The sequence below is a fragment of the Rhipicephalus microplus genome, chromosome X (assembly GCF_043290135.1).
Source record: "Rhipicephalus microplus isolate Deutch F79 chromosome X, USDA_Rmic, whole genome shotgun sequence".
NCBI classification, from domain to species: Eukaryota; Metazoa; Arthropoda; class Arachnida; order Ixodida; family Ixodidae; genus Rhipicephalus; species Rhipicephalus microplus.
In genome coordinates this window covers 353,198,912-353,221,700 of record NC_134710.1, presented here as the reverse complement: position 1 = coordinate 353,221,700, position 22,789 = coordinate 353,198,912, and the positions used below count along the sequence as shown (strand labels likewise).

The window sequence follows — 22,789 nt, the reverse complement described above, 5'->3', positions numbered from 1 at the left end:
GCGTATCGAATACCCAATCAGGAGAATTGCACCAGAAAAGATCGATTCGCTAACGTTTTACCCACTACACATGACACACTATCATGTTGTATATTAATCGTGTCTTTTCTGCATAATAAACTAGATGCAAGTGCAGTGGTGTCCGTTTCGTTCCTGTTGTGCTTGAATCTGTGCGCTGCTTCTCAAGTTAACATCAGTCAGTTTTTAATGTTTCACACGGTAGTGTTGCGTTTGAGTTATCTTGTATTTTAGAATACACGATACATTATCGAAAGTAACGGACAACTACAGATAAAAATGCTTCTAATATGAGACGTATCGCGATACAGATACACGACATTCACAGCGTATCTAAGGTAGTATCTAAGATATATGTATGTTCGATATTGCCCAGCCCTCCTTGAAACACTGTCCACTACCACTTGATGCGACTCCGTCCCTACGTGGACTCTGACAACTGCGTGCTTGTTGGCGAACCGCTGCTGCCATGCTGGCTCGTGTTTATCCTAATCGTTCCGCTATGGGCCCTGTGTTACGGGCAGCAATTGTTCATTCGCAAGGGCGCGTGCGCGCACGTGGGTAACACGACAAACAGCAACAAGCAGCACTGACAGCTGTTTGCAGACTAACGGTAAGCCGTAGGCTCTTGCTCCACCAATCACAGAATATTCGTACTGAGTGTCACGGCCGAGGCCCGGGAGGCCCGGAGAACAGGAGGAATCGTTAATTGGAATTTCTGGTGCGCCGGTGGTTAGAAGTGTGGCCACGAGTACAATCGATAATAGCGAAGACATTCTGCACACGATGCGCGTGTTTACTTGAAATACTAGAAAAACGACATCGGAGACGGCCTAGAGGCCCTTTAATAACAATGTGCAAGGGAGTTCTACTTAAAATCCCCAAATTTTATAACGCGCATCTATAGCGTTGTTTATGCCATGCCGCGTTCTTGTCAAATATCGTAAGTTCAATACTCACAAATATTTTAACCAGAGAATAAATATACAACAGTGTACCGTCAGTGATTTCATGTCGGGCATAATGAGCACACCTTGCCGGAAAGGTGACTGCGTTGCCACGTTTGAAAAACATTCGCCAGACCCCACAAGTTTTGGGAATTGACGTTAAACGAAGCATGTGGATGAAATGTAACTGGGTTGTTATCTTTTAACTGAGTTAAACTTTGCAAAATCGGCTTGAGATACGTACAAATGCAGGCAGAGACACATGCTGAACAGCTGCGTATGTTTTATATAACCAGTTGTTTACTGTGGCCTAACCATGCCAACAGCAACATGCATGTTAGCAACACCAGAAGGGATAAGCTGATATGAAGCGCTGGTGCTCGCGAGCATGTTAGCCCGGGGCATTCCTACATAAATGAACTTCAGCGGATGGTGCCTAACTCCAATTAACATTAACCCGACACGACAGCTATATCGTAAGAGTACATATGCAATGTTTATAAAGTAGGATAGGCAGCACTGTTACACGAATTGACGTTTCACGAACATTATGATGTTTTTAAAAATAAGCTCCGATACCTGGCGTGGCTCTGTGGTACAATGCTTCATTGCCACGCAGAATGATTGGGTTTGATTCCTGCTGTAACCTTGATGTTTATTTTTGGGACTCGTCGGGTCAACGCTGCTTATGTGAGCTTTTTCCTTAGGTTCACGCGCGAAATTTTTGCATGTCTGTTTTCATAGTTCCTAAATATAAATAAACTGTCAATCACCTATGGCCCATAACTGCGTACACCTGTGGCATATACTCGCCTGCGCGAATGCACCACACGTCCGGCGGAAACGGTTTCACGACGCAATTGATGGATGTGGCTTTTAACGTCCCAAAACCACCATATAATTACAAGAGACACTGTAGAGGAGGGCTACGGTAATGTAGACCACTTGGACTCTTTTAGGTGCATCAAAATGTGAACACGTGGGCCTACAGCATTTTCGCCTCCACCTAAAATGCAGTCGCCACAGCAGCGGTTCGATCTCGCCACCTGCGGGTCAGAAGCCGAGTACCTTAGTCGCTAGACCACCAAGGTGGGCGGGGGGGGGGTCTTCACGATACACGCGGTAGGATTGTGAAATTATACGTGTCTTAACGTGTCTTATATTCATTATATACGTGTCTTTATATACGTGAAATTATACGTGTCTTAATATTCATTAAGCCATCTTATGCTCTCATACTAATATGGTGAAGGGGGTGATCAGGAGAGTAACCGGGCGTAGGTGACTAGACAGACAGACAGACAGACAGACAGACAGACAGACAGACAGACAGACAGACAGACAGACAGACAGACAGACAGACAGACAGACAGACAGACAGATAGATAGATAGATAGATAGATAGATAGATAGATAGATAGATAGATAGATAGATAGATAGATAGATAGATAGATAGATAGATAGATAGATAGATAGATAGATAGATAGATAGATAGATAGATAGATGCTAAAAGTTTGTGCAGTACACAAAAAAATTTTAATACACCTGTTTGGTATAAGGCTGATGCTGCGTTTACAATGATAGTTCTGGTGGTCTAAGAAATCATGCAAGTAAAGAAAAGAAGCGTTAGCATGCTTTTAGCGCCCTTGTCACAAAATAGGACTTCGTGTCGTATTCAGAAATGATGTCTTTCGTAATTGCATTTCGCAATCAGTCAACCGCTTGAGTAATCATACCTCGCATCTTAATTAACTGAAACTTTCTCGTAAAACATTTTAGCGTGAGATGCGTTTGTCAAGACCGGCCATGATTCCTGATGATGATGATATGTGGGATTTAACGTCCCAAAACCACCATAAGATTATGAAAGATGCTGTAGTGGAGGGCTCCGGAAATATTGACCGCCTAGGGTTCTTTAACTTACACCGAAATCTGAGCACACGGACCTACAACGTTTCCGCCTCCATCGGAAATGTAACAGCTGCAGCCGGGGTTCGATCCCAACACCTGCGCGTCAGCAGCCAAGTACCTTAGCCACTAGAACACCACGGCGGTGGGAGGGGCATAATTCTTCGAGCTAAAGCTGCAACTAGAGCAACACTCGCTTTAAGCATGTTTAGACATGTGTATATATAATCGATATGCACCCCTGAATGGAGGCTTTTTTAGGGCCGAACCACCTTGAGGCCATGCCTTGTTCGTCACGCGTAGATGCATAGATGTGGGACACAAAAAGCAGCTTTAATAGAGAAAAATACCAATAGGCTATTATCAATAATACTTCGACTGAACAATATAAAACACTTAGAAGCACACAGCCATTATACCAGGCAGCGACGTCCAGCAACACATTAGGGAGCCTAGGACGTAGCATTGTTCTCCGCTCTCACTGTATACAATCATTCTATATAGGAAACTGTTGCTAGTTGCTACAGTAGAAACGTATGTGTGTACGTGACTAAAATGTGTACACAATTGTGATGGAAGAATAAATGAATCTGCAAGCTAAAACCCTTTACAGTAGTTGGCAGGGGCGTAGGCAGAACTTTTAAATAGAAGGGGAGGGGGGCACCTCTTCGAAATTGACACTTTTCGCTCTCTATAACATGCCATGGCAAAAAAAGTTTCGTAGGGTAGAGGGGCACGGGTGCGGTGTGCAACCACCGGGATCTACGACCCTGCTAGTCGGCGACATCAACGTAGACAAGATTGACCTTAAGACCTAGCTTTTTCGTCGACTCCTTAAGCCACTTCCTGTGCCCCACCGCGGAGGTCTAGTGGCTAACGTACTCGGCTGCTGACCCGCCGGTCGCGGATTTGAATCCCGGCTGCGGCAACTGCATTTCCAATGGAGGCGGAAATGTTGTAGGCCCGTGTGCTCAGATTCAGGTGCACGCTAAAGAACCCCAGGTGGTGGAAATTTCCGGATCCCTCCACTAAGGCGTCTCTGATAATCAAGTGGTGGTTTTGGGACGTTAAATCCCACATATCTAAGCCACTTCTTGTCATTCTCTTTGTATTTTATAGGGCAACACTCAGGGAACGCATTGTTACTAATCTATACGGTGCCCATAGCTTCGCCCAATAGTCATAATTCATTTCTTGAAGATTCGTATATTTCTAGATTTGTTTGGTGTTCCGTGAATTTTTCTGCCATTTTTGTTCGTTAGGCATGCATTTATCAGTTAGTGTGAAATCAAAAGCTACGGCTCAAAATAGCACCGTGTGCCAGTAGCGTTCTTCGTATTAAATACCTGAAATTGTTCACCTAGTTAGCTAAAGCAGCACCACAGTTAATACGAGGACATCGCTGATCGTCATCTCACCTGTGCTGATGTGTGTACTTTCTCGCTGTATTGGTTCAAGTATGAAAGTAGTGCGCGGCCTTTCTATTTGTTTCCTTTCGCTTACACGTTCAGTTGAAGATTATCATCATTATCACCACAATCAGACTGACTACGAACGCTGCAGTACGAAGACATTCCCCCCGTTCCACCAATAAATCTGGTAGTATGATTTATGCGGCCACGTTATACCTGCAAAGGTCTTAATCTCACCTGCCCACATAAATTTCTGTATCCCACTCACGCGTTTGCCTTCTCTTGAAAACTAGTCAGTTACCCTTAACGATTAGCGGTTGTGCTGTTTACGCGCTGTGTGTCTGCCCCTTGTCCCTTTCTTCTTCTTGATTTCAACTACTATATCCATAACCCCAGTTTGTTGCCTGATACACTCTTTCTGTTTCTTTAGGAGTACCTCTCCTTTTCCTTTCCAGCGTAGGCAGCGTCATCCTCAATTTAATTAAAACCTCTTTGCTATCCTCCAGTTTTCTGCTCCTTGGGTAAGTATCGGCAAGATACAGCTGTTTTATATCTTCCTCTGAAGGATTAGTGGTAGGCTATTACTCGTGATTTGAGAACGTTCACCGAGTGTGCTCTATCTGTTTCTTATTTTCCTGTTTATTTTACATTTATGGTTCGACTCCAGCATTACTACCCATTCTAAGTAGACTGGTTTTTTCACGCGTTCCAATGTCTCTTCACCTATCGAGAAGGGGTGTTGTGTACCGAGACTATTTTACAATAACTTGATATTACGTACACTAATTTTCAGTCCTACTTTTCTGCTTTACGTGTCATGTTAAGCAATCATGAGCTGTATTTTAAACCCTCAGTTGCTCATCAATGCGATCTCAACTGCTAATCACAGGATAATCTTATTTAACTCTTATTCTAAGCTCTTCCCAATCTACCAACATGAAAACCTCATGTACACGTGATAAATAGCATTGCAGAATACAGTCTCCCTGTCTTACACCCTTCTTTATTCAAATTCTGTCACTTTCCTCATAAAAGACTATGGAGGCTGTAGATTCGCTGTATATTTCTTCCCGTATGTTTACATAGGTTTTGTCAGTGTCCTAATTCCACAGAGTCTGCATCACTGCGGATATTTCGACAGAACGAAATGTATTCTCATAATCTATGAAGGCTGTGCCCTATAGATTGTTATATTCGGCACATTTTTCTGTCACTTGGTTGATAGTATGACTATGGTGTTTTGTTGAGTGGCCTGTACGAAATTATTCTGGCTCTTTTCGTTGATTGAGCTCAAATGTACCCTATTGCAGAATAACAGTGTCCCCAGTATGATGCCAGTCCGTTTTTTTGGCACTGGTACACGCTGGAGACAATGGTACTCGCTGGTATTTACCGTCACTTCACTTGGCGCACTAGGAAATATGTATGCCGCAATGGTAGGGCAGCTGGCTCAACCGCTGTGATGTTTGTGCGCCCTGCGAAGCGCTGGAAGCGCTGGAATATTCACAGGAAATCGCTGGTAAATACTGGAGCACGCACTGCTTCTTCCAGCGTAGCGTGCACATTAATGTATACATGTGCCATGGTATGTTTCGGTCTCGTTAAATATAAAACGCTTCATTCGACGGCAGTGAGAGATGCTACCTGAACAGATACCAGGCATGCGTAATTTTTGCGGTGCGCATACGTATCGCTGCCATTATAATGCACCTTTTTGCATATGCCCCCGCGTATACCGGCCATATTCGCATCAGCCGTGTATTGCTGTAACAATTCCAGGTTGCAGTGTTTATAAACCTGGAGCTGGACGCCACTGCCAACAAAAAGAGAAAATTGTTTTTGTCGCCAAGTTGACGAAACGTAAATGAGCTTTCTCGATAACTTCTCAAGGTTTCCCAGCGGAGACACGAGAAAAAGCTGTCGTTCCATTCCGCCACACCGCGTAAATGGATGTCTGGCCGTGCTTATCCTTTTCATTACTTGAGGTAACAGTTACAAATGTTCCGATGCTCAAATGCAGAAACTTCGTCCATCCCAACTCACCGCGTAGAGAGCGGTCATACCCAGTGCCCGGCCCAGCGAGCATTAAACTATCGGGCCAGACACGTCGGGTATACGTTACCGGCGCTTCTTGCCTCCGGTACACACAGTTTTAAAGTTTGAGAATAGATGTAAAGTATAGTTTAGACATCCATCCCCACCGCGGTGGTCTAGTGGCTAAGGTGCTCGGCTGCTGACCCGCAAGTCGCGGCATCGTATCCTGGCAGCGGTTGCCTTCCTGATAGAGGCGGGAATGTTGTAGGCCCATGTGCTCAGATTTCGTTGCACGTTGAAGAACTCCAGGTGGTTGAAAGTTCCGGAGTCTTCCACTACGGTGTCTCCCATAATCATATGGTGGTTTGGGGACGTTAAACCCCACATATTGTAGTGGGGCATTCGCAAAGCACTGACTAGTGGAACCATCTCTCTCTGAGTACAAAGCACAAGTGGTTGCACGGGCTGTAGACGCTGGACTGCTCGAGCATTTCTGTCCGTACCGGCTGCCTGCCTACTACTTGGCGCCGCTATTAAACTCCCTTGCGAAGTGGTGGAGGTGCTGGGTATGACTAGCAGTCATTTACAACCCACCACTTGATAGGTGCGACGGTATAACAGGCCATCTCGTATGGTGAAATGCGTTGCTTGGCGGCGAAGAGCACGTGGGTAACCGGAAGTTGATGCGTCAGAAAGAATATTCAAGAGCGAGACAATCCAAGGGTCTTTCCGCTGTTCGGATGACATGTCTGTGATTCTGACGGCAGAGAGGGGAAGGTCAGGGGCTGATATTTTCGTATTATCAGATTTCACGGGTGATCGTGAAAGCGCATCTGCGTCAGAGTGCTTTCGCCCCGATCGGTAGACAACGCGTATGTCGAATTCCTGGAGGCGTAGTGCCCAACGTCCGAGGCGACCAGAAGGATCTTTCAGTGAAGCCAACCAACAGAGTGATTGATTGATATGTGGGGTTTAACGTCCCAAAACCTCCATTTGATTATGAGAGACGCTGTAGTGGAGGGCTCCGGAAATTTCGACCATATGGGGTTCTTTAACGTGCACCCAAATCTGAGCACACGGGCCTACAACAATTACGCCCCCATCGGCAATGCAGCCGCCGCAGCCGGGATCAACCAACAGAGTGCGTGATGGTCAGTTACCACATCAAACGTTTGGTCGTACAAATAGGGGCGAAACTTGTTTAACGCCCACACAATCGCCAGGCATTCTTTTTCCGTAACAGAATAGTTGGCTTCTGTCTTAGCGAGGGCGCGGCTGGCATAGGCGACCAAATACTCCGTAAAACCTGGTTTGCGTTGCGCGGGTACTGCACCAAGGCCGACGCCACTTGCACCCGTGTGTACTTCGGTCGACGCAGTAGGGTCGTAATGACGTAGTACGGGTGGTGAGGTAAGGAGTTGGCACAGTGTTGCGAAGGATTCGTCACAGGCTGCAGTCCAATTCGGAAGATCTGCAGGGCCAGCAAGGAGTTTGGTGAGCGGAGCGATGATGGAAGCAAAGTTCCGGACAAACCGACGAAAATAGGAGCACAGGCCCACAAAGCTCCGTAGTTCTTTAACTGTAGTGGTTTTAGGAAATTCGGCAACAGCACGAAGCTTGTCAGGGTCGGGAAGGATGCCGGCTTTCGAGATGACATGACCAAGTATGGTGAGTTGTTTAGCCCCTAAGTGACATTTCTTCAGGTTAAGCTGAAGCCTTGCGTTTGTGAGGCACTGTTGAATTTTACGCAGACGAGTGAGATGCGAAGTGAAATCGGGTGAAAAGTCCACAACGTCAAGATAGCACAAGCATGTGTTCCATTTGAGACCGCGTAAAATGCTGTCCATCATTCGCTCGAATGTGGCGGGCGCATCGCAGAGTCCAAATGGCATTACGGTAAGTTCATAGAGACCATCCGGTGTGACAAATGCCGTTTTTGGACGATCAGGCTCAGGCATTGGGACCTGCCAATAACCTGAGCGAAAATCAAGCGAGGACAAGAATTCTGCACCTTGGAGACAGTCGAGAGCGTAGTCTATGTGAGGAACAGGGCAAACATCTTTCCTCGTAATGTTGTTTAGGCGACTGTAGTCTACGCAGAACCGGATCGAAGCATCCTTTTTTTTTGACGAGTACAACTGGTGAAGACCAAGGACTACAAGAAGGCTAGATGACTCCACGCTGTAGCATGTCGTCTACTTGTTCTGCAATTACGTGACGCTCCGCCGGGGACACACGATAGGGGCGCGGGCGCAAAGGAGTACTCTTCCCTGTGTCAATCGTGTGCACAACGGTGTTTGTTCTTCCTAGCACCACTTGGGGAATGTCAAACGAACGCCTGAGTGCGTGCAACAGGGTACACAAGCGGCTCTCGTTGAGCCGGGGAGAGATGGCTGTCAATAGAACTGTGAAATGCATTGGATGACACGCTGTTCGAGGCAAAGTGAGGAACCAACGCGTTCAGCTCTATATTTGACTTGGTGTCGAAGAAATCGGCAGGCACGATATTACCTTCATCGATAAGCTGAATGTGGCCGAGCGTCTCGTTGCGGTGCAAACTGAGGGGACACGAGTTCGGATTAGAAATAAATACTCCGGTAGTGTCTTGACAAACCGCAAGAACGGCGAATGGCAGCGATGTGTGGTGGCGGCTACCGAAGATGTCAGATGGTCGGCAGCCACAATCACCCATTGATTACCACCAACAGAGCACGGTAGCGGGCCGTATAGGTCAATCCCAACACGGTAAAATGGGCGTGCAGGACATGGTAAAGGCTGCAGTTGACCGGGCGAATGAGGAAATGTCTTGCGCTGCTGGCACAGGTAACATAAGCGAATGCGTTTGCGTACAAACGTGTACATACCCCGCCAGTAGTAACGTTGGCAAATCCGCTCATACGTCTTTAGCACACCGGCGTGTGCGTGTCGCGGCTCAGCATGAAAATATTCGGAGATATCAGACCGCATATGGCTGGGTATGTACACGTATGTACAATAAATTAGTTCAGACATCCATGAACCTAAAACAACTATTTTGCCTTGTGTCGATGTTCGCACAAGGAGCGCTGATGATCGATGCGTCAAGCTTTCGGCTACGCAGTCTGTCACCGAAAGCTACCAGCCGCACTTCGCAGGTTTTTCTCCGACTGATATGTAACAACACGCAATTTCCAATTGTAATTTAGAACGCCTTCGTGAACGGACTACCTAGCTGGCACGCGTTTTCAGCGGATTACGATAGTATTTCTTTGGGCATTTTTTATTGTTGTTATCGATGTGACTGCATATATATGTACACTGGCTCACCCACTGTATACTGCCAGCGTAGGCGAGAAAAACGACTGTCGCTCGGTACCACCACTCAACAAGTGCATGATTGACCTTCTACTTACTTGAGGTACAGTTTGGGTAACAGAAATGTTGCGAAGCTCAAGTGCAGAAATTCAAGGATCGCAACTCAGCTGTTGCGAAAGCGGCCTTACCCAGGGCCCCGTCCTAGTGAGGCCTACCGTGCCGGCCGCGTCGGTGTACATGCTACCGGCGCTTTATACTTCAAGTAGGCTCAATGCTAAAGTGTAAGAATTACTGTAAAATACAGTTTAGACATCCCTGAGCCTAAATCAACTATTTTTCCGCGTGTGCGGTGCCCGCACAAGGAGCGGCGATCATCGATGTGTCGTGCTTTCAGCAACGCAGGCTGTCGCCGAAAGCTTCCTTCTGAGCGCAGTAGCCGGTACTTCTGTGACTCGTATGTGAGAACATGTCATTTTTAGTTGGTAATTTGGTACGCGTTAGTGAACTAACACACTGGTATACATATTCAGTGAACTGCACGAGTACTTTCTTCGGTGATTTCTTAGTTGCAGGTATAGATATAACTGCATACAAATAAGTAATTTAGCACGCCGGATATACACTGCTGTATTGGTGCTTGCGCTAAAAAAAACTCAATATTTACTCGTATGTGTGCATATCTACCGAACAAATCATTTTAAATCATCTGTATCATGTTGACCATTAGCAAGTGCGAGAACCGTCTATCAAAGAAAAAAAATTTCGGCAGCAACAGCCGACTATCTGTGGCTGCTCTTCCAGTCAATTTGAGATTTTTCATAGTTGAAATATGGATGCTTCAAAAAAAATTGCGCTCTTGCTAATATCCGCACATTATCAAGCGCCAGAAACCGTTCGTCACTGTCGAATCGAGACCAATTGTTATTTGGAAAGGAATATCGCGTCAATCTTGACTGTGCAATTTGTAAATATGAAGTCAAACGGCTCTTTCTTTCAATAAGTAGTTGATTTACAACTCAACGAACACGTTCTGGCATAGCTTCATGGTTTTGACATTAATTCTCACACAATACGTTATTTTCTACCAGCAGCGCTTGATGAAGTACCATATGATATGTTTTTTTTTTCATGGGTATGCACAGCTTGTGAAAGACACGAATGCAAGACCGCAACGCAGAGCCCACCACCTCTTCAAGCGCACACTTCATTCAAATGGCTATTCACCTAAAAAAAAACAATTACGATGAGCTAGACTTCAGACAGGACTGGTACTCCGTCTTAGAGAACTATTTGACCTCACCCCTTTTTTGTTTGTATAACACGATGTGAAGAACTCTCCATGTAACTCACGCTGTGTCAGCCATTTAGTGTTTATGAGTAACGCTTGAGTGCTTACTTTCGCTATTTGATTGTAACTTTGTTCGCTTGATTTTGTCTTTATTGCGCAAGTACTTTATCAAATACCATGAAAAAAACTGGCGTAGCCTAATGGTTAGTGTACTCTGGTCTAAATCGGAAGGCGGCGAGTTCAAATCCCACCGGGCAGCATTTTATCCTTTGCACTTTATTGTTTGCTTTTTAAGTGATTGCGCGCTATTTTCTTTATTTATTTATTTGTTTATTCATTTATTTATAGCGAATGTACATCCCCGTTTTAACCCTGTGAAGCTATTTTGCGAAGAGTACTGGGACGCTGGAGTGGCAGTGTCCCAGTACCAGCGCCATACTGGGCCCATAATCAGCAATGGCGCAAGACGCTGGTACCCAGTGGCGCTGGTTTTTGCAATAGGGTAGTCTTAATTGTATTACGTATTGTTTTTTTTTTTGTAAATAGCTTCAATGTGGCCATACAAAAGGGGCCCAACTTAGCAAAAGTGAAAAAAATGGATAGGATGCGCACTCAACTTTATACTGTAGTACGTATAGCCGATAGATTTATTATATATACATTGATAAAAAACCACAAATAGGGAACACACGTATATTGAAATGTTGGGCATTTGTTATAAATATGTATTATTTGTCTGTAAAATACCGTACTTACTCACATAACTTGCACACCTTTTTGTGATTTTGGGGCTCCGAGAAGGGATTGCGCAAATTACGCGAGGATTTGGTGAACGCACACAAAACTATGTACTACTAACGCGCACCGCATATAATATAAAAAATTTATTACCTTGGAGTGCGATCGAAGTGCACTTGTTTATTTTCAAGAGTTAGCGTGTACCTAAAGCAGTCAAACCCGGTCAAGCGCGGTCTCCTCGAAATCACTGATCGAAAGGCCCGACTGAGAATCATGGCCGTGGCCTCTGTCACCACCCTTCCAAAGACCATTGCTCTCTGTTCTGTTCAGCCCGTTCGAATGTCCTATTTTTTCGAAGCTCTTCTCGACAATGAACAGAGAAACTAGGTCCCACGACACAGCAAAACCAAACAAACTAAGCGTTCGCACATAATTGAAAAGCTCCGCAACAGGCAAGAAACTTGTATTAGCAAGCGCAGACTCTTCTGCATTTTCCCGTACCGATCGCACAGATTGTCACACGTTGAGGCACTTCAAATGTAACTACTTGGCGGTGGCATGATTCGCATTTTCATCGGCAAACTTTGTAACAACGAGCTTGAATTTTGTCATATATATAGTTGCTGTAGCACATCGCAAGACATTTTTAAGAAAACGCGGCTGACAGATGGCGAAGCTTAAACTTCCGAAATCAACCAAGCGCGTGTTGGAGTGCGACCGCAGAGAACGAGAGCAACAGTTGGCGCGACAAGCCCTCTCATGCCTCCGGTGCCGAACGTTACCCGTGCCGTGACGTCAGCGGCTATGCTCACAGTGGTAGAGATAGAGAGATACAGGAGTGAAAACTATAGAGGAAAGTATTAGGAAAACGATCCAGCAGTTCTGGCGACCCATCAGCGTTGACCCGTCAATAGGTTTGGGCGTTAGGGTACGGTGATTTAGTAAATCTAGGTCAGGGAAAGTCCTCGAAAAAACGGTCTTCGCACTCGCAGCCCGTTTGACTGCGCTCGCTTATCGGTAGGGCGCGAGCCCGGCACGCCCGACTGAAATATGAAACCCAAAATTTTCGTCCACGCACCAGCGAGCTGGCTCGTACTGGTCTGAGAGCGCAAAATATGCAAGTAAATATTTTTCCCGTAAAGCTGGCAACATATTAGGGGTGAGCAAATTATGCTAGGGCCCAAATTATGCTAGGGCTCAAATTATGTGAGTAAATACGGTAGACTTTCGGATTTACGTATAGCAATAGTAATAATATTATTTGTAAAATGAAGGCATGCCTAATGTCGGTGCCTGGTCTCCAAAAATAGCACCAAGCGACATCGAATGTCAGGGTCAGTTTCTGATTGCAGCTCGCAGACAGGCTCTATACTATTCTCAGCTTCGTCATACAGGTTAAAATATGCAACAAAAATGGCAGAGCTTTTTGTGCTTCCTTTTACGAAAAGCTTCTTGTCCTTGACTGCCAGGAAATGCAAATCTGACATTTGGAAGATAATTCTTAATGGGTATAATTTCAAGGCTTAGCCTCCACCCCTTCTGCAGCAGGAACACAAGAGGGTCAAGCACCTTTACCTCCCCCCTTTATTTACACCACTGGACATGACGGCCATCTCAATAAATGCTTAATGCGATGTCACGAAACTCCTCTTCATCTCGAAGGCTTTCATTCTGACCATTTAATTTGCACCACTTTCTCAGCCATAACGGCAGAGGGCAGCGTAGTAAAATGTCACACACAAATTCTAATCGTCGTTATTGATAAAAGTTCTTTAGGTGTTATTTCCTGAATGGGCGTGACACTGCAATTTTTCTTGTTGCACATCTACTAGTTTTGATACCGTTCCGCAACTTCCTAGCAGTGTTGGTGGTAACGCGTTGCAAGTAACTACGTTACCGGTAACGCGTAACTTTTTTTTGGTAATTTAGTAACGTACTCATTTCAATTTCATAACTGTAATGGGTAACGTACTTCCTTAAACGATTTTCGGTAACGTGAGGTGCCACGTTACTCGTTACTTTTTCATTCCGATCGTGCCCCATTCCCAGAACTACCCCCGACAAATTCTTTTGTTCCAGCGTCGGACTGCTGTCACCGACCAGGTATTGACAAAAAAAAAGCATGCAAAAAATTTAGTTTGAGGAGTTTGGTAGGGCAGGATGGTATCTTTAGCAGGCAGCGATTCTCTGCACGGACATGAAGACAGTATAGGCCACTGTGGCTCGTCTTGGAAAAGCTGGCTACCTTGAGACGTTGCTGGTTGCTGTGGCCGAAAGCATCTACAGAGCTCCGGGGCACGTACGACGTGCTGCACATAATGGCGTACAGGAAAGTATGGGAAGACGGAAAAGTCGTGATAATTTCATACAAACATCAGCTTTGTTCACACAGGTTGAAAAAGATTGGCCTAGACGTTGGTACTGACGTGGTTTTTTGGACCCACACAAGTTAGTATGCTCTCACGGAGGAGCAGTCCGGTCACGAGACGCCAAGTTGGATGCTATGTATGGCATCATATTCGGTTTCTGGAATGTTTGCGAGGAGGGGGGGGGGGGTCTACAGAGTCCCTTTGTCGTCTAGAGCCTGCCACATCGGCCAGACAGGCAGATATCTCAATGGCTCTCTCTGAGAGCCGGACAATAATGTTCGAAACGAGACGATGGCTCTCTGGCCATTCATTGCGATCGCTGCGGCGGCCACCCTGCGCTCTACAGCATCACTACTCTGTACGTGCACAAAGACGAAGGAACTCGTGTCATTGTAGAAGCTGCTCACACGAACTGTGAGGGTCACCTCTGCGTGAGCAAGCCCTGAGCTTCACTGGTTTTATTGCTCAGTATGCAGGCGGCCTGCGTACACAGGAGGGGGGGGGGGGGGGGTGGCGGTACTGCGCATGCATGACGCCCCGAGCATCCCAAGGCGAGCTGTCGATACTAGGGAGTTTTAGTGCTGAGTACGCATTCTCTTGGGGCGCTGTGGGCTTGGGAGCGCGCGGCGTTGCGTGCCCAACCCATACCCAACCGGAATGCCTCTTAGTTGGCGCCACGATGGCACGCACGCAAACGCAAGCCGCACGAAGTTCACACGCGCTCGCAGAGCCATATCGTCTTGTCACGTAAGTATTATTTAGGTCTTTTTATTATTTAAAATGTTAAATTAAACATACATAGTGATAAGGACACTTTTTTTATTGTGTGCAGTAATCTGATATACGCAAAAAAGTGAAAAATACAAGGTTACTGTAACTACAGTGTCGACATCTTGTGACACTTCGTGCAACCGCAGTCATGAACGTGTTAGCTTACGCGTAATGTTTTTGAGGTGAAAATGAATAAAAAGGTTACTCATTTGTAATATTTTTGCTGCGCAGTTTTTGCACCAGATGTACAATGCACAATGTTTTTGCAATAACAAAGTTGTGGTTGTCTGTTTCACAATGACCGCGCTAGATGGCACCACCTATTCAGCTGGTTGGGGGCTGCCATTTGTCTTATAGTTTCTATGTTCCGGGCCATTCTAGCTTTGGAAATCTGGCTGAAACCGTGTAATCGCTACGAGTGCTCGCAGTTTGGCTTATTTTAACTCGACAGCTAGAGTATCCGCAGTGCGGATTTTGTGAGTTCTTGCGAAGCTGGACCACGCGGACGCATGGCCCCATCGACCCAGCGATCTTGCGACGCATCTGTCTGGGGTTTCGCGCATGCGCAATACCGCCGCCCCAACGTCCTGCGTACGCAAGCCGCTCGGGTACCCAGCACTAAAACTCTCTACTTTCTCGGCTTGCGAACAACGAGACTCTGCGTACAGCGACCTTCCTGAGCTCCAACTCGACGGAGGAGGATTTTTTTGGTAGTGGCTGTACTACGTAATCGCTGACTGACGAAGAACTCTCTCGGTACCATTTAGTACCCCGGGACTTCGCGCAGAGTGGACTCAAGGAAAACTTTTCGCACATTCATTAGCTCTTCCTAAAAGTGAACACAGGAGTTCTTTCAATAGCATCCGCCGAGCAGCTATTCAGTTTAGATGCGGACACATTCGCTAACAAGCGGGGCAAGCTGTCCGATGATAATTTCGAAATAAAATCGTTGCTTAAATTAAATATCAAGTTGTAAATACTGTGTGTCTTATCAACTTTGTTTAGAAAATAAATTTTGCTTCTTTCTCTCTGCAAGTGTAGCTACGTTTCTAAATAAAAATCTCCTGAGCGAGTGAGGCTGATTTGAGCACCTTTTCATAAACGCTCCCAATTTGTGCGGTAATAAACTGGTTAAAATGAACAAGAAATGTTTATGCACAAATATATTTTCAGGTGACCACGCCACTAAAACAATTCTTCGCTAATACTAATTTTGTGCGTTTATTTTGCCAGGAGAAGCACGCTGAAAAAATGCCGTAAATTTGTTGATAGTCAAGTGATTCGTCCTTTGCGGAAAGCGTTTATACTTATGAGAACATACAACTCGGCTAGTTTGTGGAAATTCAAGTTGAGGAGCGGATGATCGAATCTCGTATTGTGTATAACGTGACGCTGAGACAAATAGCTTCACTATGTGCTCGAGTCTACAGCCACCACATGCAAGCATAGATGCAACTTAATATATCATCTCTGTGACATTGCTAAGGTACACTGCATCTGTGCAAACAACTCTAATAAAACCAATATTTTGGTGAAATTGTCATTTGGCGAAGTAGTTATGTGTGAAAAATAAGTGAGAGCTTTAAGACAATCTTACTGAGGGTTCCTGCAGCAAAACCTAAATTATGGTCTTATATATTATTAAGTAACAGCATAGGTAACGTCCGTTATTTTTTTCGGTAACTGTAACGGCAATCGTTACATTTTTTTGTAACGTAGGGCGGTAACGCGTTCTTTTTTTTTTGTTGGTGTAACGAGTAACATATTAAGTTACTTTTATTGGTAACAGATAGAACACTACTTCCTAGTTAGACAATGTTAGAAAAAATTTCTGACGGGCCTTACTTCAATAGGTACGTCTTCTGCGTTTGAAATTTGTGATGCAAGAGGCGAAGAAAACCGCGAAGCCAGCACGCAAGAAGCGCGTGCAGCGGTAGGATGTGTTATGAATAAGAGGAATAATCTGATTGCACTGAATAGAGAACAATTTTATGTGATGCTGACATATCTGTATTTACAAGAATTTCAGCTTTTTGTGTAGAGAAGATTTTTTTTCATTACATAAGCGTTAAAGAGAGAGAGAGAGCTTATCATCATACGCGAGTGTATGGCATAAACAAAACTCCATCGGTAGCATCTTTGTATCTCGTGGGCTTCGGCCTAAGTTTGCTGGGATATATTACTGTCAACAAACCGACCACCTGCTGCAAAGTGCAACGTGCCATGGTGGTCTAGTGGTGAAGGTGCTCGACTCATTTCTCAGGTGGTCGAAATTTACGAAACCCTCCACTGTGGCGTCTCCCATAATCACATCATAATTTTGGGACTCAAACATTCGGATATTACCATTATTGTTTTGTTGTCAAGTGGAATTCCCAAAATTTTGTGCCACGTAATGAGACACAATCTTGCACGTGGCGAAATAGACGGCTCGTAAACGCTCGAAAGGTCCTGGCGACAGCAACTCTTACAGGGGTAGCTCCCGCAATTGGATCATTCAATTCATTCTCCATGTCTGCCTCCAGGAAGAAATATACCGAGACAGTAATGTTACTTATTACGTGATTCGGGTATGAGCATAGGTGTCCACTAAGGGTATTGTCGAGACACCACCGATGAGCACACAAACATTAGTTTTAAACATGCAAATTAAATGTGGTATTTTTGTAGAGCAAAATTGTATAGCAAAAAGCAGCTCCTCATTGATTTGACAGCTGTGGTGGCAAAAGCGTCCCTGGTCGGCGCACTGGTTCTTCGAGCAGGATTTTGTATATCGTAGGGAAACATTATTCTGCAGTGCCACTATGAATAAATGGGAAAACCTGCACGAAAGCAGCCACGTTTTTCACGCTAGTGAGTGCCTTGTTGCCCGTCGCCAGAACACTGACGGCAACTGCGTGCGTCCGATGCGTGTAATGCAAGACGCTTGCTTCATAACTGTCGCCGTAAGCTGTCATTTTTTGACTTACAATCATATTGCTCCGTGCCCAATACCCGAGTTCTTGCAAAATATTTTGTCGATATTTAGAAATATCGGTGGCTCCACAATAATTTTCAGTGGAAATCATCGGAAGTAGCCGGTGGAGCGCTCATTTGTTGGGGCTTGGTGCCACGGCAATTCTCAGCCACGCAAATTGTTTTGCTTCAAAGTGTCGCCGCATCATCTTCGCTCATCATGATCATGCTCTTTACCTCCCCGCTCACACAGATACGCCAAGAGCTTGAGGCGCGGGCTATAAAGAGAACCCACTACGATTTCGGCCAGAGAAGACGCCGCAGCCCCATTTCGTCTTTCGCTTCACTTTGTGAAGGGGCGATTACTTCGGCCACGGTCCCGTTAGCCACAGTGGCATCTCATAAACGACAACCTCTTGCGCTGTTGTGTTGCTTTGCGAAACGCACACCCGCCGCTACAGCAATAGCAAAACTTCGTTTTTAACCTTGTATTTGTGCTACTCTTAACCCTGAAAATATTATTCCTAACATACAGATTTTTTATCAATCGAAATAAAAGACTTCTGGATGAACCACTCCAAAGGATGAGATTCAATTTATCAATTCCGGAGTTTCCTTCCTTTAGGGCTAAAGCACTAGGTTTTAGGCGATGGTGCGTTTGCGATTATGAATGCTATTTACTAAGTGAGGCGGAACGAATCGAATGCTTAAGTTATATGAAATACACTTATTCTTTACTAACGTTAGGGTTTCTTGCCTGAAATAAGCTAATTACTTTCTTCGCAAACAATTTATTCCTAAATATTTTCAGATTAGCAACACATAACAAGACAACGCCAAATTCAAGGCCCATTGCTCGTGGTGGATTGCGCCAGCTTATCAAGTGTGAACCAACCTATCATTGTTTTAGCTTGATGCTACCGCGTTTGCATAGTGCTCCTGGGTGGCTAGTTGTGTTCACAGTAATATCCTACGTAATTCAGTTCGCCTTTTAGCTGATAATCTAATCAAGCCAGCAAAGCACTAAATCACCTCGCTCTGCATTCCTATATACTGCAAAAGGTATACGGTGAGTTATAAATTAAAAGGTATACGGTGAGTTACGGTGAATTAAACTGTCTTGCAAAACTTTCGTTTCCCACGAGCTTTATGTCTGCCGAAATATCATAGAATAACGCTGCAGCTGCAGAAGTGGTGTCTGAGACCAATTCAAGCATGCAGCGTCTGAACGAGAGATGGCAGAGGGAACAAAAACCAAACACTTTTTACATCTCACAGCCGAAAGCCACTTATATTGCTTGCTAATAAAGCAGGGACGAGTCGAACAACTGTAAAACGTCCTTCGCGCAGGACGCAACATGTACCTTTTGGTGCATCTACTACGCAACAGTTCATAATTCCGATAATCTATATGCTAGCGGGCGTTGGGAGCGCGTTTGGTTCTGCTCGGGCTTTCAACGGCTGTCCGCTCTAACAGGCGCGAGGCAGCGCACCAGTCACCATGCTGCTCGGAGTGTATAGTACTGCATTGGCAAACCAGGTACAGTACTTTGCCGCTGCCTTCGACAAGAATCCAATGAGCCATCGGCCCTCAGTCCCCACCAGATGCAAATAAACTGACCAAGGCAGTGGTGAGACCGGCCACGCAGCGGAGATTGCTAAGAATATCTGGGTCCGGGCAGGCCATTATTAGAATCAGAACATGGCTGCCTTTAATGCTAGAAATTCATCTAGTGAGGTGGGTCCAGCTGCTCTATTCCAGGAATTAGAGGGTGTAAAATCGGACGTGTTACGGCTTAGCGAAGTTAGGGAAATATTTGAGGCTTATATACTGCTGAAGGATCGGCACGTTCTGTGCTATCGTGGCTTAGCTGACAGGCGAGAACTAAGGCTGGGGTTCTTTATTGATAAAATATAGCCGGTAACATAGAGCATGACTATATAATTAATGAGAAGGTAGCAAGTATCGTTATTAGGTTTTTAAGGAGCTACAAGAAGAAAGTAGTACAGGCCCATTCGTTTACATCCACCCTTGATGACAGTCTTTTTGAACGCTTCTACGAAGATGTAAAATCACCAGTGAGTAGCGCAAAGCCACAGTATACTGTACTGATGAGTGACTTGAATAGTGAAGAATTCAAGAAGCAGGCTGTAGACCATACAGGGGGGGATGACATCACTTCTAGAAAATCCGGAGGAGAGTTACTGGTAGACTTCGCAAAACGTGATTATTTTACATATTTTGAATACCTTCTAAATAAAACGGCCTAGCCGTGAGTGGACGTGTGAGAATCCTATTGGAAAAACTGAAAAATTAAATGGACTCCATTTTGTGTGCCCACTCGCGCCTTGTGCGGAATACGCAATTAGTTCGCAAGGTCCAATGCAGGGATCATTGAATGGTGAGGCCTTGAATTAACGTCGACTTGAGGAAGGATTTGCATAAGCTGATACGCAAAAAACCAAGTAATGAGCTAGAGCTGACATGGAAAGCACAGGAGTTCAGCCTCTCTTCAGAATAAATTCATAGCTCAAATGGAGAAAGCTGAAGTTAGCTTTGTTGCAAAGAACCATGTTCTAGCTAGTATCAAAATAATGTGTGGAAAAGAGGTGATGTGTACCGTAATTAGACAGTACTCTGGCAAGCTTGCCAGAAGAAAACCCTATTAAGACACGCCGAACCATAAACTCCTCAAATTCAACAGACAAAATAGAGCTAGTGGGATTTTTAGGAAAATAATAGGCGTAAGGTATCCGACATAAAACGGTATAACCTTTAGAGAATTTAGCACGCCGTAAAGAACTGAAGGAGACTTGAAGCTCTGATGGCAAAACTACGCATAGGCTAAATTCAGATGAATGACGTAGGGGACAAGGAAGCCGAGGTCACTGCGATAAAAGTGTTGCCTATGCTGCCCATTTGTAAGGGGTCGTGGTCCCAGTCAAGCCCATTAGAGGCTTTTTGACCACGGCCCTCAGCATCCCGAATGTTGAAATAAATAAAGTTCAAAGTTCAAAGTTCAAAGGTGATCACCAATATGGAGAAGATAATTGAGGTAGCGGAGTAGTTCTACAGATCTATACAGCAGGCGATACAACGAGGATGATATTTTAAGAAACGGAAATAGCCCAGAGAAATTTTACATGCCACGAGTAACAAGAGGGGAAGTAATGAAAGCCTTAGAGGGAATGTAATGATGTAAAGCCACTGCTGAAGGTACGGTAACATAAAATCTGGTAAATAATAATGAAGAGATTGTGTTACGAAAATACTCCGCACTGTATACAAAGTGTCTCTTAACGGAGAGATTACCGGATTCTTTAAAGAATGCCAACATCTCCTTAATCCATAAAAAGGGAATGTAAAGCACGCGCGCATCATCAGTTTATCTTAAATTTCCCTGCCAACGTGTTTCACGGACTGGAAAATGACAAAAGCTATAACGAGACATAACTATAAACGGAGAATATCATGTATGCTCGACAATAGCTTACTATCCAATTAAAAGGCTGCATCTCCTATGCACTTTCAACAGTGACCTAAAACAAGGAAGATAAAAATATTAAGATGCATCATACTCACGCCTCAATGCCCATGGTTTTAACTCTTGAAGAGCTTGCGTAAACTTGATTATGCCTATGACGCATTCACTAGATACGTCAGCATGGAACAACTTCCGTAGAAATCCACTGCCGGCTTGAGACATGAGCTTCTTGATTGTGCTTTTCAAAGTGCTGAAGAATGTTGTATTTCTCGGTGGCCTGGTAGTCTCTTGTAGCACCAACGACGTTGCCACAGGCTGCCCAGAGTGGTTCCTCCACCATGTGTTCACTTCGGCGGTGCTAGAGAATTCCGTTACATTAAAAGGGACACTTGTTGTAGAAGGCGCAGGATGCATCGATGCAGTCTTCGCTTGGCTAGCAGAAGTCATCGTAATTTTAAAAAACGTTTCCGTAAAAATAGATTCATTTGTGCTTTCTTCCGCCACTTCCACAGCCGCGGTTGAAGACACTTCATTATCTGGCTTAGTATAATTACCTTTATAAGTAAACGGGAGTTCTTCATCTGTCAGTCTCAAATGAGGGTCCATTCGCACTGTTGTGTGCAATCCGGCACTGTTCGACTGCACACCCGAGTGGTTCTTCTGTTGTTTCCACAAGTCATCGGCAGGTTGTGCATCACACACAGAGACTAACCAAAGTGAGAAACTGCAGAAGCAAAAACCAAGGGGAAGCTTGGATAAGTATTTCATTTCGTTGCCAGAATCAGCCCAAGCTTTGAAAAAACCTGCTTGCTCATGAGGCTCCTTCTGATACGAGTAATGTGGCCTATAGGCTGAACCGCACAGATTAAAAAAAATGCAGTTAGACCAGTAAGACCTTCGGATTGGTTGAGTAGTGCACAAAACCGTTTTTTTACACAGCTTTGGTTATATAGGCCACTTAGCTGCGAAAAGAAACGTCTGAGGCATCACAGACTGCGAGCTGGCTCTCGGAGAAAGTTATGGCACTGAACAACGCTAACAGGTTGACACCAGAAAAATTCCAGCTAGGACTTTGTCGGTATTTATGGTAATCTTGACAAGTGAACTAGTGCGTATTGCCGCTTAGAATACTGGTTCATGAATCGAGTGCGAGTCACCTTAAGAGCGACAATATGCCGCAATAGGTTATTTTTTTCTTCGCTCATCTACGCTGCCTGCGTCGAAAATGTGTACGCCGGTGGTTGCAAAACGTGGACTTGAGTCCTTGCATAATGTAAAGGTAATGTCAACAGAAAGCAATGATTAAAATTTGCGTACCTTGAACTAAGCCGTGCAGGCATGGTTGACGACAGATCTGGCGGATATCTAACTGGTCCTGACTTTCCTGGGCTTTTACTCTCTCTGCTTTCTTTCCCAGTCTTGCTATTCTATACGATACAAGGCTATAAGGAGCGCCCTTTTAAGCTTCTGTTTTTTTTACTATCCTCACAGGATGCTTGGGTGGCAAGTGAGAGCATGCCGGTTCATTTGCTGTTACTTTTCTGTCTGCGGTGAACGGCCAACCTCGA

The 22,789-nt window shown here is 44.9% G+C and overlaps 1 protein-coding gene across 1 annotated transcript in view; it reads right to left on the bottom strand.

The window, feature by feature from the left end:
* LOC119161145 (nose resistant to fluoxetine protein 6-like) overlaps nucleotides 1-22,331 on the bottom strand; it is a 195,389-nt gene extending 173,058 nt beyond the window's left edge. Inside the window, exon 1 of the mRNA XM_075876715.1 lies at nucleotides 21,320-22,331. Coding sequence (XP_075732830.1) covers nucleotides 21,320-21,989 — 670 coding nt within the window. The 5' untranslated portion in view covers nucleotides 21,990-22,331. The remainder of the gene's footprint in view (nucleotides 1-21,319) is intronic.
* Between the last annotated feature and the right edge of the window lie 458 nt (nucleotides 22,332-22,789).